Genomic DNA, 19,432 nt, shown 5'->3' with positions numbered 1-19,432 from the left:
TGATCATTTGGCCTAATAAAGGCAAGAATGGGTCTGCAACTTCAAACTACTAAACTAACACCTTTGTTCTGAGGCTATTTGATTTCCTTTTTTATTTGTTGGTTTACATAAGCTTTACAGACTTAATTATTTTTAGTGCAAACAGCTGGAACTAGTGCAAACACTTGAGTGCTTTTGATGTGTTACTTATAGATCACACACTGTGGCAATTATAAGATTCTGTTTCTTATCTGATTTCTAAAAACCTTTTCTAAATCAAACCTTGGTCTTGTTTACTAATGTTTTCGCCTATGTTTGTCAACCTCAGAGTAAACAGAAAATTGTATAAGCTCAATGAATATACTGTTCTCATGCATGTGTTTCTACACATAAAGTTGGCCTTTACAGCAAGGGGGAAAATATTTTGGGAATGGAAGAAATGTAGCAAAACTCTGAGTTGTGTTTGAAGAGGCTTGCCTAAATGTGGCTAGCAAAGCAAGCTTATTATTACAGTTACTGCTTTAGCTTTACACTGATGTCTAGGAAATATACTCCTGTATAAAATGGCAAATTAGCTTCCACCTTTGAAACATGCATGTCCCTAGTCTGTAAATAGTTGTTCCCTTCATTTCTATAAAATACAAATTGTTTACTGAATTTTTTTTTCTTTCTCTCTTAAATATGAGGGTTTTCCTTTCACCTTTTCAGTAAGTTGACTGCTCTTAAAACAGATATGTTGTATGTTAGAAGTAGAATTGGAAGTAGCTCTTAAACATACTGGAAAAGTTTGTAGATGTATACTTATCATTTCTAGAATTCTTTTGTTTATTTGAACAGAAACTAGGGAAAAACACTGTAAGATTAAGTTCTGTGAGGTGCACCCAAGTAGACTAAAAAACTTCTGGGCAGAGCAGAGGAAAAATCCTCTAAGTCCAAACAAAAGTATCTGTTTCTAAAGAGGCAGATATGGCAAACCTTCTTCGCCACTCTTGAAGCACAGAAAATTTTAGTTCACATATTATTCTAAGTTTAGGTGCTTTTTCATTTCCTTCCCAAAGATATGTGTATCTCAAGCAAAGAAACAATTCAATATACTTTATTAAGTGATTGTGAGGTATACATATCAAGATTAATTTTAAATATGTTACATTGAAAAAATGCAGATATCACCTTGTCAGAATATTAGTAATGTATATTTCAGAAAAAAAATTAGGAAGTGACTTTTCCTCAAATTGCTTTATTCTGATCTTTCTGTAAACATATATTGAATGTATTACCTAAATGTTTATTTTCCAAAGTTACTGAGTTGACATTTTACAGTTTTAAACTTTGCACACTCTCAACTCACATATCTTAGTTATTATTTACAGACTGAGTGAATCATTTTTTAAATGATTTATTCTGGTTTCTATTTCATTATATTGAATCAGAATTCTAAATAACTTGACATGGGCTTTCAGACTGTTTTATCTTCAGATGATTATTTTGCTACCAAGAAGTTATTTTCAAAATAATTATCTCAATGGACTTTCCCTATCTTTCACCTAACTTCTCAATATATCATTATCTAAACTTGGGAAGCAAATGTAATGCCACTAGTCATGTTTGTAAAGAAAGCCTCAAATAATGCATAACATATAAATTCAAATTCAGATGTATTCTCATTACAAATACATCTAACTTAAGGTAATACTTTTTTTTTTTTTTTTTTTTTTAGCAGGAATGCCTTTTTTTTTATTTGTTTATTTATTTATTTATTTTTATTTTATGGCTGTGTTGGGTCTTCGTTTCTCTGCGAGGGCTTTCTCTAGTTGTGGCAAGTGGGGGCCACTCTTCATCGCGGTGCGCGGGCCTCTCACTATTGCGGCCTCTCTTTTTGCGGAGCACAGGCTCCAGATGCGCAGGCTCAGTAGTTGTGGCTCACGGGCCCAGTTGCTCCACGGCATGTGGGATCCTCCCAGACCAGGGCTCGAACCCGTGTCTCCTGCATTGGCAGGCGGATTCTCAACCACTGCGCCACCAGGGAAGCCCCAAGGTAATACTTTTTAATCTCCAAACTTGAGGGTTAATCTAACATAACGACAAATGGCCAGATCAATCTGATGTTATAAATCAACAGCATTAAATGTCTGTTATAAAAGCAAAAGTTGAATTGAATATTCTAATAATGCTTTGTAAAAGATAGGTTTTGATATATTAAATTTAGATGTATAATTTTATAAAAGAGAAAAGTGATTTTGCTGCTTAAAGTATAATTTCTGGCAGCAAGGAAATTAGAAACAGAATCATAATAAAACTGAAGAAAATCATACAGACAAATCCTTTATAACTGCACAGCACTTTGAGTGGAGAGGAGAAGATGATGACAAACAAGATTTAAAGAATACAAGGATTGGATTGGAAGACAGTAATACCCATTTTCTCTCCTGTGTTCCATTTTCTTTCCACTGGACTTGGGCCTGTGCTGGGGGAATTGAAAAACAAACAAACAAATAACCTAGGATATTGTATCCCCATTTAACTGTCCTTGGTTGTTGAATTAACTGTATAATGGATACACTTAAAAGTTCAGACGTATTCATACAATACCAGGATTATTTACCACAAAGCCACAGATTTTGGCATCACATTACTAACCTGTAACACTTCAAACTTCAAGGCAACAGTAGTGGATCTACAAGAAAAATCTACAGGGGGCTATGCCTAAGCATGAACAGCTCCTACCAATCCCTGTTAAGAGAGGGGATGGTTCAGCTACACCAGTATAAAGTCTACTTTCTCTTTAATGTGATTACAATTGTAAAAATGCATTCTGGTATGGGACATACCCTTACAGATATTTTGTGCTATATTTAAATATCTTACCTTTGCATTGTTATATTGTTCTTATTATTAATAAATGTTCTATTTCATATAATTTATCTGTTTTCTCTATAAATTGATGTACCTGAAAACAAAAACTATTTACCTAATAAAAATATCACCATCTGGTGGTGACTCTTATAAACTGAAAAGATATAATCCCTAAGATTTCCCAAAATATAAACACGTATTACATAATCCCAAAGACTTCCAAGAATTATGACTGACAGAGGCAACCATTTTGAAGACAGCGAATATCACAGTATTACTTAGAATATAATTTTAAAAAAAGGCTTGGTTATGCATTACTTGGAAGCTTTTTCTCAACATAGTTCTGTAGTATTGGATTTCATAAATAGATTTTCTCTTAATTTCTTATACTATTCAGCTACTTTCATTCATGTAGTCATCATAATATTTAATGAATGCCTATTTCATGCTAAAAATAGTTCTAGGTACATAGGAATATAACTGCAAACAAAACCAAAACAAACATATATACTGTGAACGGACCATGAGCACACAGTCCACGCGAGACTTCCCTCACTTCTGACACCACGTGCAAGTTCAGGGTGTTCCCTAAGCCACTATCAATTTTAATAATTCACTAGAAGAACTCACAGAACTCCCTGAAAGTTGTATACTCACAGTTATGGTATATTACAAGGAAAGGATATGGATCAAAATCAGCCAAGAGAAGAAGCACATACAGCAGAATCCAGAAAAAAGGCCTAAGTGTGGAGCTTCTGTTTTCCTCTCCCCGTGGAGTCAGGAACAGCAGTACTTCCCTAGTGTCAATGTGTGACAAAACGCATGGAGTATTGCCAACAAGGAACGAATCTTGGTGTCCAGTCTTTAATGGGGCTTCATCATGGTAGGAGTAGGGTAAGCATGGTTGACTGCTCATAAGAGTGATCTCAGTATCCAGCTCCTCAGAAGGTCAAGCTTATATGGAACGAATAACTCAAAGCCTCCACCCTAAATCATATTGTTACTGTCTGGCTGGTCCAAGGCCTCCAAACAAAGTCACTCCTATCAGGTGTAACATTCCAAGGGTTTAAAGATTACCTCCTCAGGAGGGCAAAGGCCCTCTCTTTGGATAGGATTAAGTTCTTCACTACACATATGTAATGTATATACATGTATATGTATATGTGTAGTATACATCTCAGGTAATGCTAAGTATTTTGACAGAAAATAGGCACCAGAGATAATAAAAGTGAAAAGAAGAAAAATTAGAATAAAGGGATAATGACAGAAGGAGTGCTTTTTCAAATATTTTAGTGAGGAAAGGCTTCACTGATTAAAGTAACATTTCATCAGAGACAGAAGTCCAAGATCAAGGTGTTGACTGATTTGGTTCCTGGTAAGAGCTCTCTTCTTGGCTTGTAGACAGCCTCTGTCCTCACATGGCCTTTCTTCAGAGGGAAGACAGAGCAAGCTCTGGTGTCTTTTCTTTTAAAACATTCAAACAATCCACACTATTTCCTTCTCATTTTTCCCTACCATCTCCAATATGACTACCCAGTCTTTCTTACTGAACAATTCACATACTTGTCATATCAGGCGTGCCCAATGGGTACACCTATTGGAATTATTCATTCCTATAATATTTGCCAGAACTCCCAAAATGTATAATCTCAGTCTGCTCTCTCTGCGTCTTTAACTCATATAACCAACTGCTTTCTAGACATCTCAATTTGTATGTTTTACAGGCACCTCAAACTCTACAAGTGTTAATTATACACATTAACTCAACCCTCCCCCAACCCCCCAAAATCTTCCTCGTCCTATGTTCCTCATATCTCAGGATATGGTACCTTTCCATTAGGTCATCTTTCAAATCTTAAACTTGGGAGCCATCTGACCCTTTCCTCTAATTCTCTACATCCAGTGAATCATTAAATCTTGACAATTATTTTTCCTAGTATCTCAATGACAGTCCTTCCCATATTCTATCTTGCTCTGTCATCCCATTTTGTCTCCCCTACACCACAGCCTGTTAACTAGTCTCTCTACATCCACTCTTGCCTCCTCCATTCCTTTCTACTCAAAGCAGTCAAAGTAATCACTCCCCTACTTAAAATGTATTATTGTTCTTTCTGTGGCATGTAAGGTCTTTTATGGTCAGGCTCCTTTCTACCCCTTTGGCCTTCACCACTAGTCTCTTAAGTTTCAGCGTGGAATCTTCCCACTCTGCAACATTTTATCATCTTTCTTCACGCACATCATTCCCTCCACCTGTAATAATCTCTTCCCTCCCCATCAGTTTGGCTAAAGTCTACTTATCTCAGTCACTGCTTACCCTCTAATTCCTTAGAAAGAACTAACTGACTCCAAAATTAAACTAAAATTAATTAAAATTTAACTGACTGACTCCAAAATTAAATTCTTTTTGCTGTAACATCTCATGGCTGTTGCGGAGGGGTACTTTTTCCTCTACCCTCCCATGTTTAGTTCTTGGAGACTTGCAGACTAAACTGACAAAAACAGATTAGCAAGCGATAAAACAGATATAATCACATATCTATGGGAGTTCACAGAAAAATGTGACTCAAGGCAGTGGTGAGAACTTGGGGCTTATATACCATCTTTTAGGGAAGGGAAGGAGGAGAACGGTATTTATGGGAAAACAAATGACTTTTAGGAAAGATAAATGAGCTCTTATGAGAATAGATGGAAAATATGTTGGTTTTGTTATAATGTCTTTTTAGGTGTGGTGCTGATTTGCAGTCTCCAGTGACAAAAGTCAATCTTCCCTAGTTCCTCTCCCAAGGAAGGGATTTATGACAATAGAGTTCTGAGTTCTTTTGGGAGGCTCTGTTTTTAGGCAGATAAGAGATTTCAGGAACTCAAATGTCTCTGTTCAAAATAATTTTTCTGCCACAGAGATGCATTCTGGAACCCTTCATATGGCATTTTCCTTCCTTAACTCACAACACACCTTTCTTTAGCCTTTATCTTCTCCTCAAGACTGTAAGCAAATAAAAGCTGATGCCAGTCTTCTCTTGTTCAGTGAGTATTCCCAGCACCTTTAAATCAGTCACATGTGTAAATGAACTAGATATTCCCTGGTAAACTTGCAAGCCTATGTGGAGCAGCCACTTGATTATACAAGAATAGCCTGTGCTAATCAACAATAGACGTCTTCACATGAACGTAGGAATCTTCAGCTGCCGTTTTATTTAAATTGCCTAAGTGCTCTGCACTGAAATTGAGTACACAGGCTTATCTTATGCCTTTGGATAAAGGTGGTAAACGATGATAACCTTTTAAAAGAGGCAGGGACATTTTTATACTTAATTATAGATTTGAAACAGATGCTAGGCTGTTTTCATGACATAACCACTTTACAAAAAAAAAAAAAGGAATTCATTTCATTTTTTTGAGGACTTTAGGAGACAAAGCATTCGATCCACAGGTTCTTTTACTATGCCAGTCGACGTTTACAGGGCCTACTGGGAAGCAAACTCCTGCTTTTACCAAGAGAAATAAGAAAGTGAAACCCAAAACCCGTTTCCTCACATGCTGGGCGTCGGGAAAGAAAACCTCTGAGCCTCCTGCTGGCTCTGCCTCCAAAGGTACAAAGGTAAACAATTGAGGGCACATCAAAGATTTCACCTGATCCAACCCGGGGACCTCCACGGCCGACGGCCCGTGACGTCACCGGAAACGTCTGCTCGTGACGCTCAACGTCTCTCCCTCTTGCACTGGGCGCCGGAAGCAAAGCGGAAGTGGACGCGCACCCGCTTCCGGGCCCGGTCGCCATTTCCAGCGGTTGCAGGTTCTCACGAGTTTTGGCCTGCTGGGACAATGAGCTATGACTACCAGCAGAACTGGGGCCGCGATAGCGGGCCCCGCAGCTCCGGCGGGGGTTATGGAGGAAGCTATGGAGGGGGCCACGGAGGGAATCGAGGCTCCGGAGGTGGTGGCGGCGGCGGCGGAGGAGGAGGGGGTGGTCGAGGCGGCCGAGGCCGACATCCCGGGCACCTGAAAGGCCGCGAAATCGGCTTGTGGTACGCGAAGAAACAAGGCCAGAAGAACAAGGAAGCGGAGAGGCAGGAGGTAATCTGAGACTCGGTAGTGGAGGGGGATGAAGCGGGACAGGTTTTCTTTTCCATCCTTCGACCCCTAACTTTTTCTTTCCTTTTCGGTTTTTTAACTGGTGCATGTGCTTTGTGAAGTGCAAGTGTTGAAGCTTCCAGTAGTCAGTATTATAGCGGTGAACGTTAGCCATGCGCATCTGACCTGAAGCAGTTGGGATTTAGATGCGAGTGTATACTTTGCTTAAAAGACGTGAGAACTGGGGATAAAACAAATGTTAAATTCAGGGTCCATCCGAAATCAACTTTTTGGGGGTGTCACTGTCATAGTATATCTGGCTACCCTTTCCCTTAGTATAATTAATGTCACTTTAAGTTCTTTGCCTAATGAGCTCTAAAATTACGGCTTTATACATTTGACACTGGTTTGCGCGGAACAAAAACTATCAAGCACTATTTTGAATGTAGATCCTTAAGAAGAGTACTCCAACTTCCACTTAGTATTAAAATAGGCACAAACACAGGTTTTTTGTTTTTACGTTGGGCTATGGAGGTTTCTGCTGATTAGCAGCTCCTCTTTGAGAAGGAAACCTAGGATCCTAGAAGTGGAAGAAATTTCAAGAGATGATTTGGCTTAGTCCCTTGTCTTCAGGTTGGTAATTGTCCATTTGATTTGTATCCTGAAGACTTGTAGTAAAGGAAACAAAGTTCCCTGAGTGGCCTGTTCTAGTAATTATTATATATGTGATTAAACCGAAGTTTTCTTAATATAAGCTTTATAAAAGCTTTTTACTGACTTTAAAAGCATCTTTCATATTAGATACAGAGTGTAATTGAATCACCATTTAGGCTTCTGTTTTTAAATCATTCCATTTCTTTTCTTTTATCCATGTCATTTTTGTTAAATTGGGGGGGGGGCGTTATCTATTTATCTTCACAACTTATATTTTTCTTTAAAAATATATTTCTTCAATAACTAAAAATTAACTTGTTCATTGAGCAAACTTTTTTTTTTTTTAAAGGGAGGGACATCTAAGTCATCTTGAAATTGGAAGAATAATTGAGTGATTAGTACAGAGTAACTTCCTAAGAACTCTTTATCAAATTTTATTTACCCCTTTTTTCACACAAGGTTTTATGCATGTTGCTATGGGGGTCTGAAGAAGTATGATATTCAAGGAGCTTACAGTTTAGTTGGGAAAAGTAAGAACTAAACAGACGAAACGTTAAGTAAATCAGGAAAAATTCTTCATTATTATTTCCATCTGAAGCCAGTTGTTCAGTGGGTCATTATGAATTAAACTCTTGATTTCCACCACCTCCCCAAACCTTCTGCATTTTAGTAAAAGTCACTACCATTTATTCACTTGCCAAGGCCAAAATGAGATTTATTTTTGATTCTTCTCTTTCATTTCAGCAAGTCTGTTTTCTCTTCCTTCTTAATATATCTCAAATCTAACCACTTATCTCCACAGCAATTACCATGGATCCAGCCACTGTTTTGTTGTCTGTCCATGGCTCTTAACTGGTCTCCTATTTGTACTCCCCGTTAAGTCTGTCTTTTGTAGAGCCTTATATCATCTCATTCTCTAGCTCACAATTTGAAAGCCAAGTCAGTTCTCAGTGAGTGAGTCTCAGTCTCATACGTTTCAGTGCATCCTAACATGTTTTCCAGGAATCTTGGCAATTTAGCTTCTACATATCAGGTTTCCCTCTATGTACTTACCTTTCTGAGCCTGTGTTCCCAAGATGTAATTAAAGCTTTTATAATCATACTTTTATTTTTACTTTTTTATTATAGTTCTCATATCATTCTCTAAAATGTATCTCTCCATTTTCTCTACTAAATATCATATTTCAGTAATTGGCTCATCCTACCTCTTTCTTTGATCACGTTCAGCCCTTTGTGATTGCTTCCCAGTCAGAATTTCTATAGCTTTTACTTTCAAGTAATACCTGTGTTTACAAAGTGACTGCATTCTAAGGATGCACGCTTATTCTTTCAACAGATATTTTTTAGGATCTAATATATTTGAAACAGTATCATAAGCACTGTATTAAGCTAGATATAGTCCCTACCTTACAGGAATTGTGGTGTGTTAGGCACTATAGAGCGGTTAGAATACAATGTTAAAGAATTATAATAAGGAGCATGTGGGCTTATCCCCTAACTCAAATTAGGAAGAGCCTAGAAGATTTCCCAGAAGAGGTAACCCTTAAGCTGAAACTTGAAAGATAGCAGAGTATGTCTGTGTTTGTGATTTGGGGGCTTGGAAAGAGATTTTTAGGCCGAGGCAGCAGCATGTGCCACAACCTAGAGGTCAGGAAGGCCATGTTCAAGGAACTGAGAAGCGGGGTAGAGCAGTGGCTTTTACACTTTTGACTGTTTCCTACAAAAAGGGATATATTTGAATTTGCAACCCAGTGCACACACGTGTGTAAGTGAACAAAAAGTTTCATAAAATAATGTTTAATTACCTGTACATTGCCCTGGGGCTTTTGTTCTTGTTGTTTGTACCTTTCTGCACTTTTTTTAAATTAATACTGGTCATGAGCCTTTAATTTTACAGATCGCAGTATGAAAGCTCCTGGACTAGAAAATAAGCAGGGCTTTGAAATTCTTTCCCTTAAGAACTCTGGCAAGTCATTAAAGCGTTTCAAGCAAAACATGAAATGATTGGATTTGTGTTTAAATTCACCCTAGGTAGCAGCATAGAGAATGGATTGAAAAAGAGGCAATCCTGGGACCGGGAGACGGGTTAAGTAGTTCTTGCAGTAATTAAGGTGAGAAATGACAGCTTGAATTAGGACGTTGCTAGTGGAGATGGAGGGAAGCAGACAGCTTAAAGTGATTTAGGAGGTAGACTCAAAATGATTTTATCTGGAGGTAAGGGGAAGGCAGGTGTGAATGGATGACACTAATGACTATATAAAGAACTAGCTTGATGGAGGAGGACGATGGACTCAGCTTAAGCACGCTGAGGTGATATTATAGGGCATACAAGTGGTGATTTCAAGGAAGTTAAAGGCTGTGCGGACCTGATGCCTAGAGAAATCTAGACTGCAGGTGAACATTTGACAGTTTGTGGGCCTATGGATAGTAGTTGTAATATAGAAGTGAATGAGAAGAGGAGTGGGTGCAGGCCTGAACTCTGTAGACCATTGCTTCTCAAACCTGAATCACCTGGCATCTTGTAGCAATGTAGAACTGGGGTGGGTCCAGAGATTCAACTTTTCTCACAGGGTCCCAGATGATGTCAGTACTGCTGGTCTGCAGAGCACTCAGGCTGTACAATGTAGAACAAGAAAATTTAAGGTATGGGCTGAGCAAGAGAAGCTTGAAAGAATCTAGGAAGGAACAGCCAGAGAGAAAAATAAGGAGATGGATGTTGTTTTGGAATCCAGGAGTATTGTTCAGGGAGAAAAGAGTATATGAAAAAAAGAAAGTAATCAATAGTGGCAAACACTGTACTGATGTCAAGTGAGGTAAGAGTTCAGAGTGTGTTGGATTTAGCAACAGGGTAATTGGTAACCTTGATGAGAGAGAGCCCTTTTTGTGGAGTGATGGAAGTAAAAACCAGATTGCACTGGAGTGGCTAGAGAAGGAGAGAGGAAGAAATGGGGGTACCTCCAGGCAGTTCTCCTGTGAGAAGGAGGAGGAAAAGTAGGGGTGGGAGAATTCAGGACAGGATTTTTGTTTTTATTGTTTTAAAAGTGAAGAGATTTGACTGTTCAAGTTCATGTACTGATGGTAAGGAGGCAGTGGAGAGGAAAAGTAAATATATCAGAGAAGACTAAATTATCATGCAGCAGTAGTAGACAGCCCCCAGATCTTAATGGCTGATAACAACAAAGGTTTGTTTTCTACTCACATTACTTGACCGTTGGAGTTCGCTAGCGTTCTCACGAGAATGAGGTCCACATAGCCTCCCACCCATCTGGAGCATAACTGTTTTTGGTGGCAGCAGGGAGGGATACAGTAAATCGCCCCTGATTCCTGGAAATTCCCATTCACATGGCCATGGGAAATGCAGTTCTGCCTTATATCTGTAAAGAAGCAAACCAGAATATTGATATACAGCCTAAAGACTACTAGAGAGAAAGAGATATAGGAAAGGAAGATAAATCTTAATCGGAGATACCCCTGAGGAGGTGGAAGGAAGGCTGCAGGGCTTAAGTGGAGAGATTAACTTTAACTAGGAAAATGTATTCCTCTTCCATTTTAACAGGAAAGAAAAGAGCAAAGGATTGGTTCTGATACAGGTGGGTTTGGGTTTGGTGGCAAGCGATTGAGGACTTTTCCTTTGGGTTTTGTTTTCTGTATGAAATATCGTGTGTAAAATGTCGAGGGTGAACAGGAAAGTGGTATGGGTGTGTTACAGAGAATGGAGAAAGTTTGAAGCAGTTACAGATAATTAGAAGCTGATGAGAAAGACAATTTGCTGGATATAATTGAGGGTCTCCTTTGCTAGGAATTTCCAGTTAGAAGCAGAAAGAATATTTGAAGATGTCCAAAAGGGGGGGAAATAATAAAAATATCAAATGCCTTGATAAAATAAAAGAGTCATGAACCATAAAATGTGTGTCTGAGATTCTGAGATTCTTCAGGCAGGGGGTGAGGTAAAGGATGATGGAACTGGAAGAAGGTTAGGAGGGAGATAACCTACAGAGAATCAGGCTAGATCCAGGTTTGGAATTTCAGCATTCCTAAATTCACTGCCCACAGCCTCTGGGGCTCATTGTGCAGAGAACCACGTTGAAAATAATTTTTTTTAAAAAAGTGTATATTATGTTTTTATTAAAAAGTATAAAATTTTCAGGGGCTATTTCATTTTTCAGTCATCCCACCTTTTTCTGGATATCTAAAATTCATTTAACAAGGTGAGGAGGAGAACTTTGTTCTGCTAGTAGAGGTAAAAGCTTCAAAATGTGAAGTTCTCTTTGGTTGAAGAAATGCGTTAGCGTGAATGAGTTTCATTGGGAAAGCAATCCGTCTTAAATTACTTAATCTTTGCCATTTTGAAAGTGAATGAAACTATGGCTATGAACCCTTGAGGTGTTTGGAAAGGGTGTAAAAATTAAGGAACCTGTGCTTAAGGATGACTTTATGTCCTGGGGCTTCCTTTTCAGAGGAGGCTTTAATCAAAGTACTGCTGAGGATTCTTAAATTTCTGAGGGCCAAGAAAAAACATAGTGTAAGTACACAGAGCAGTAAACGTTAATATGTACTGAAGACGTACAGAATTTAAAGCATAGGGCAAAAGTGTTCTGATAGTGATCCTCTGTGTTGGGGGTCCCCAAGACCACCCTCAGGTTCTGAAATTCACTGGAAGGAGTCACAAATCTCTGAAAAGCTGGTGTACTCACAGTAGCTGTTCTTAACAGCAAATTATTACAGATTAAAATTGGCAAAGGTAAAGGTGCATAGGGTAGAGTCCAGGAGAAACCAGGTGCAAGCTTCCAGTCCTAGTATAGAGGGCATATTCTATACTACAGAGAAAAGATACATTAGTCTAATTTATTAACCATTTAAAAAAAGATTTCTATGTAGTACAATTATTAAAAAGCAAAAAGATTTGGACTTTATTTTTTGAATTTTTGAAATTTATTTTTTATACAGCAGATTCTTATTAGTTATCTATTTTATACATATTAGTGTATATATGTCAATCCCAATCTCCCAATTAATCCCACCACCACCACCACCCTGCCACATTCCCCCCTTGGTGTCCATGCGTTTCTTCTCTACATCTGTGTCTCTATTTCTGCCCTGCAAACTGGTTCATCTGTACCATTTTTCTAGGTTCCACATATATGCGTTCATATACGATAATTTGGTTTTCTCTTTCTTTTTTTTTTAACATCTTTATTGGAGTATAATTGCTTTACAATGCTGTGTTAGTTTCTGCTTTATAACATAGTGAATCAGCTATACATTTACATATATCCCCATATCTCCTCCCTCTGGCGTCTCCCTCCCACCCTCCCTATCCCACCCTTCTAGGTGGTCACAAAGCACCCAGCTGATCTCCCTGTGCTAAGCGGCTGCTTCCCACTAGCAATCTATTTCACATTAGGTAGTATATATAAGTCCATGCCACCCTCTCACTTCATCCCAACTTACCCTTCCCCCTCCCCACGTCCTCAAGTCCATTCTCTATGTCTGCGTCTTTATTCCTGTCCTGCTCCTAGGTTCTTCAGAACAATTTTTTTTTCTTTAGATTCCGTATATATGTGTTAGCATATGGTATTTATTTTTCTTTTTCTGACTTACTTCACTCTGTATGACAGACTCTAGGTCCATCCACCTCACTACAAATAACTCAATTTTGTTTCTTTTTATGGCTGAGTAATATTCCATCATATATAGGTGCCACGTCTTCTTTATCCATTCATCTGTCTGTGGACATTTACATTGCTTCCATGTCTTGGCTATTGTAAACAGAGCTGCAGTGAACATTGTGGTATATGACTCTTTTTGAATTATGGTTTTCTCAGGGTATATGCCCAGTAGTGGGATTGCTGGGTCATGTGGTAGTTCTATTTTTAGTTTTTTAAGGAACCTCCATACTGTTCTCCATAGTGGCTGTATCAATGTGCATTCCCACCAACAGTGCAAGAGGGTTCCCTTTTCTCCACACCCTCTCCAGCATTTATTGATTTATTGTTTGTAGATTTTTTGATGATGGCCATTCTGACCGGTGTGAGGGGATATCTCATGGTACTTTTGATTTGCATTTCTCTAATGATTAGTGATGTTGAGCATTCTTTCATGTGTTTGTTGGCAATCTGTGTATCTTCTTTGGAGAAATGTCTATTTAGGTCTTCTGCCCATTTTTGGATTGGGGTGTTTGTTTTTTTGATACTGAGCTGCATGAGCTGCTTGTAAATTTTGGAGATTAATCCTTTGGCAGTTGTTTCATTTGCAAACATTTTCTCCCATTCTGAGGGTTGTCTTTTCGTCTTCTTTATGGTTTCCTTTGCTGTGCAAAAGCTTTTAAGTTTCATTAGGTCCCATTTGTTTATTTTTGTTTTTATTTCCAGTTTTCCAGGAGGTGGGTCAGAAAGGATCTTGCTGTGATTTATGTCATAGAGTGTTCTTCCTATGTTTTCCTCTAAGAGTTTTATAGTGTCTGGCCTTACATTTAGGTCTTTAATCCATTTTGAGTTTATTTTTGTGTGTGGTGTTAGGGAGTGTTCTAATTTCATTCTTTTACATGTAGCTGTCCAGTTTTCCCAGCACCACTTATTGAAGAGACTGTCTTTTCTCCATTGTATATGCTTCCCTCCTTTATCAAAAATAAGGTGACCATATGTGTGTGGGTTTATCTCTGGGCTTTCTGTCCTGTTCCATTGATCTGTATTTCTGTCTTTGTGCCAGTACCATACTGTCTTGATTACTGTAGCTTTGTAGTATAGTCTGAAGTCAGGGAGCCTGATTCCTCCAGCTCCGTTTTTCTTTCTCAAGATTGCTTTGGCTATTTGGGGTCTTTTGTGTTTCCATACAAAATGTGAAATTTTTTGTTCTAGTTCTGTGAAAAATGCCATTGGTAGTTTGATAGGGATTGCATTGAATCTGTAGATTGCTTTGGGTAGTATAGTCACTTTCACAGTGTTGATTCTTCCAGTCCAAGAACATGGTATATCTCTCCATCTGTTTGTATCATCTTTAATTTCTTTCATCAGTGTCTTATAGTTTTCTTCATATAGGTCTTTTGTCTCCTTTGGTAGGTTTATTCCTAGGTATTTTATTCTTTTTGTTGCAGTGGTAAATAGGAGTGTTCCCTTAATTTCACTTTCAGATTTTTCATCATTAGTGTATAGGAATGCAAGAGATTTCTGTGCATTAATTTTGTATCCTGCTGCTTTACCAAATTCATTGATTAGCTCTAGTACTTTCCTGGTAGCATCTTCAGTGTTCTCTATGTATAGTATCATGTCATCTGCAAACAGTGACAGCTTTACTTTTTCTTTTCCGATTTGGATTCCTTTTATTTCTTTTTCTTCTCTGATTGCTGTGGCTAAAACTTCCAAAACTGTGTTGAATAATAGTGGTGAGAGTGGGCAACCTGGTCTTGTTCCTGTTCTTAGTGGAAATGGTTTCACTTTTTCACCATTGAGGACGATGTTGGCTGTGGGTTTGTCATATATGGCCTTTATTATGTTGAGGTAAGTTCCCTCTGTGCCTACTTTCTGGAGGGTTTTTATCATAAATGGGTTTGAATTTTGTCGAAAGCTATTTCTGCATCTATTGAGATGATCATATGCTTTTTATTCTTCAGTTTGTTAATATGGTGCATCACATTGATGGATTTGTGTATGTTGAAGAATCCTTGCATTCCTGGGATAAACCCCACTTGATCATGGTGTATGATCCTTTTAATGTGCTGTTGGATTCTGTTTGCTAGTATTTTGTTGAGGATTTTTGCATCTATATTCATCAGTGATATTGGCCTGTAGTTTTCTTTCTTTGTGGTTTCTTTGTCTGGTTTTGGTATCAGGGTGATGGTGGCCTCGTAGAATATATTTGGGAGTGTTCCTCCCTCTGCTATATTTTGGAAGAGTTTGAGAAGGATAGGTGTTAGCCTTCTCTAAATGTTTGGTAGGATTCACCTGTGAAGCCATCTGGTCCTGGGCTTTTGTTTGTTGGAAGATTTTTAATCACAGTCTCAATTTCAGTGCTTGTGATTGGTCTGTTCATATTTTCTATTTCTTCCTGGTTCAGTCTCGGAAGGTTGTGCGTTTCTAAGAATCTGTCCATTTCTTCCAGGTTGTCCATTTTATTGGCATAGAGTTGCTTGTAGTAATCCCTCATGGTCGTTTGTATTTCTGCAGTGTCAGTTGTTACTTCTCCTTTTTCATTTCTAATTCTATTGAGTTGAGTCTTCTCCCTTTTTTTCTTGATGAGTCTGGTTAATGGTTTATCAGTTGTGTTTATCTTCTCAAAGAACCAGCTTTTAGTTTTATTGATCCTTGCTATTGTTTCCTTCATTTCTTTTTCATTTATTTCTGATCTATATGATTTCTTTCCTTCTGCTAACTTTGGGGTTTTTTTGTTCTTTTTTCTCTAATTGCTTTAGGTGTAAGGTTAGGTAGTTTATTTGAGATGTTTCTTGTTTCTTAAGGTAGGATTGTATTGCTGTAAACTTCCCTCTTAGAACTGCTTTTGCTGCATCCCATAGGTTTTGGGTCGTTGTGTTTTCATTGTCATTTGTTTCTAGGTATTTTTTGATTTCCTCCTTGATTTCTTCAGTGATCTCTTGGTTGTTAAGTAGTGTATTGTTTAGTCTCCATGTGTTTGTATTTTTTACAGATTTTCTCCTGTAATTGATATCTAGTCTCATAGCATTGTGGTCAGAAAAGATACTTGATATGATTTCAGTTTTCTAAATTTACTGAGGCTTGATTTGTGACACAAGCTTATGGTCTATCCTAGAGAATGTTCCATGTGCACTTGAGAAGAAAGTGTATTCTGTTGTTTTTGGATGGAATGTCCTATAAATATCAGTTAAGTCCATCTTGTTTAATGTGTCATTAAAGCTTGTGTTTCCGTATTTATTTTCATTTTGGATAATCTGTCCATTGGTGAATGTGGGGTGTTAAAGTCCCCTTCTATGATTGTGTTACTGTAGATGTCCCCTTTTATGGCTGTTAGCATTTGCCTTATGTATTGAGGTGCTCCTGTGTTGGGTGCATAAATATTTACAATTGTTATATCTTCTTCTTGGATTGATCCCTTGATCATTATGTAGTGTCCTTCTTTGTCTCTTGTAATAGCTTTTGTTTTAAAGTCTATTTTGTCTGATATGAGAATTGCTACTACAGCTTTCTTTTGATTTCCATTTGCATGGAAAATGTTTTTCCATCCCCTCACTTTCAGTCTGTATGTGTCCCTAGGTCTGAAGTGGGTCTCTTGTAGACAGCATATGTACGGGTCTTGTTTTTGTATCCATTCAGCCAGTCTGTGTCTTTTGGTTGGACATTTAATCCATTTACATTTCAGTTAGTTATTGATATGTTTGCTCCTATTACCATTTTTTAAAATTGTTTTGGGTTTGTTATTGTAGGTCTTTTCCTTCTCTTGTGTTTCCCACTTAGAGAAGTTCCTTTAGCATTTGTTGTAAAACTGGTTTGGTGTCGCTGAATTCTCTTAGCTTTTGCTTGTCTGTAAAGGTTTTAATTTCTCCATCGAATCTGAATGAGATCCTTGCTGGGTAGAGTCATCTTGGTTGTAGGTTTTTCCCTTTCATCACTTTAAATATGTCCTGCCACTCCCTTCTGGCCTGCAGAGTTTCTGCTGAAAGATCAGCTGTTAACCTTATGGGGATTCCCTTGTATATTATTTGTTGCTTTTCTCTTGCTGCTTTTAATTTTTTTTCTTTGAATTTAATTTTTGAAAGTTTGATTAATATGTGTCTTGGCATGTTTCTCCTTGGATTTATCCTGTATGGGACTCCCTGCGCTTCCTGGACTTGATTGACTATTTCCTTTCCCATATTAGGGAAGTTTTCAACTATAATCTCTTCAAATATTTTCTCAGTCCCTTTCTTTTTCTCTTCTTCTTTTGGGACCCCTATAATTCAAATGTTGGTGAGTTTAGTGTTCTCCCAGAGGTCTCTGAGACTGTCCTCAGTTCTTTTCATTCTTTTTTCTTTTTTCTGCTCTGCAGTGGTTATTTCCACCATTTTATCTTCCAGGTCACTTATCCATTTTTCTGCCTCAGTTATTCTGCTATTGATTCCTTCTAGAGAATTTTTAATTTCATTTATTGTGTTGTTCATCATTGTTTGTTTGCTCTTTAGTTCTTCTGGGTCCTTGTTAAAAGTTTTTTGTATTTTCTCTGTTCTATTTCCAAGTTTTTGGATTGTCTTTATTCTCATTACTCTGAACTCTTTTTCAGGCAGAGTATTTCCTCTTCATTTGTTTGTTCTGGTGGGTTTTTAACCTTGCTCCTTCATCTGCTGTGTGTTTCTGTGTCTTCTCGTTTTGCTTAACTTACTGTGTTTGGGGTCTCCTTTTCGCAGGCTGCATGTTCATAGTTCCTGTTGTTTTTGGTGTGTGTCCCCAGTGGCTAAGGTTGGTTCAGTACATTGTGTAGGCTTCCTGGTGGAGGTGCCTAGTGCCTGTGTTCTGGTGAATGGGGCTGGATCTTGTCTTTCTGGTGGCAGGTCCGTGTCCAGTGGTGTGTTTTGGGGTGTCTGTGACCTCTTTATGATTTTAGGCAGCCTCTCTGCTAATGGGTGGGGTTGTGTTCCTGTCTTGCTAGTTGTTGGCATAGGGTGTACAGCACTGTAGCTTGCTGGTCGTTGAGTAGAGCTGGTTCTTAGAGTTGAGACAGAGATCTCTGGGAGAGCTTTCGCTGTTTGATATTACGTGGAGCTGGGAGGTCTCTAGTGGACCAGTGTCTTGAACTCGGCTCTCCCACCTCAGAGGCACAGGCCTGACACCCAGCCAGAGCACCAAAACCCTGTCAGCCACATGGGTGTTGAAAAAAAAGTCCTTTTGTATCATATTGATCTGTTTTTCTCTTTCTTTTTTTTTTTTTTTTTTTTTAGAAATTCATGTTCTTTTATTTATTTATTTATTTATTTTTGGCTGTGTTGGGTCTTCGTTTCTGTGCGAGGGCTTTCTCTAGTTGTGGCAAGTGGGGGCCACTCTTCATCGTGGTGCGCGGGCCTCTCACTATCGTGGCCTCTCTTGTTGCGGAGCACAGGCTCCAGACGCGCAGGCTCAGCAATTGTGGCTCACGGGCCCAGTTGCTCCGCGGCATGTGGGATCCTCCCAGACCAGGGCTCGAACCCGTGTCCCCTGCATTGGCAGGCAGATTCTCAACCACTGCGCCACCAGGGAAGCCCTGTTTTTCTCTTTCTGACTTACAATTTTGGACATTTTTGTCTGTCAGTAAATAGGTTTTGCTGTAGTTTGTAATTTCCTAATGCTCTCTTATCAACTAGAGTTTTGCTGTATTGGAGCTTTTAAGTGTATGAGCATAATGATGCTTTTAGTAAATCCTTTAATAATTTATCAGCAGAAGTCTTCTGGAATTCCCCAGAGATCTCAGTGTATTCTTTTTGTGTGTGTTTTACTTGTTTAAAGAGAAAAATGGTTTAACACAAAAGTCATATATGCTCATTCGAAAAGCTAGATTCATCCATTCATTTGATAGACTTCTCTGGGGTATGTACTATGCCAGAATTATATCTGGAAGAAATACTGCAAAAGGCATAGAATATGAAAAGTGAATAACCTTTTTAAAAATTAATATTGGTGAAAGCAAGATCCCATTGCACATGTTTTCTGTATCTGGCTTTTTTCATTCAATAACTTGGCCATCTTTCCTGTCTGCACACCTGGAGAAAAAAATCTATGCACGCTTCTTTTTTACCTACTGTGTTTACTTATCATTCAGCTAATCATAATTTGCAATTATAAAAGGGCAGTCTTTAAAAGTTCTTGTTCTTACTGTGTACAGTGTAACTCGTATTTTCTCTTCCATGTAGTCTATACTAAGAAAACAATCTAACTCATATTTTCTCTGGTGTCTCTTT

At 38.3% G+C, this 19,432-nt stretch overlaps 1 protein-coding gene across 1 annotated transcript in view; it reads left to right on the top strand.

Moving 5' to 3' along the window:
* The first annotated feature begins 6,590 nt into the window (after nt 1-6,590).
* DHX36 (DEAH-box helicase 36) overlaps nt 6,591-19,432 on the top strand; it is a 50,556-nt gene continuing 37,714 nt past the window's right edge. Inside the window, exon 1 of the mRNA XM_036849634.1 lies at nt 6,591-6,906. Coding sequence (XP_036705529.1) covers nt 6,655-6,906 — 252 coding nt within the window. The 5' untranslated portion in view covers nt 6,591-6,654. The remainder of the gene's footprint in view (nt 6,907-19,432) is intronic.

This window comes from Balaenoptera musculus, chromosome 4 (assembly GCF_009873245.2).
Source record: "Balaenoptera musculus isolate JJ_BM4_2016_0621 chromosome 4, mBalMus1.pri.v3, whole genome shotgun sequence".
In the NCBI taxonomy this organism is placed as follows: Eukaryota; Metazoa; Chordata; class Mammalia; order Artiodactyla; family Balaenopteridae; genus Balaenoptera; species Balaenoptera musculus.
This window is presented reverse-complemented; position numbering and strand designations above follow the sequence as displayed.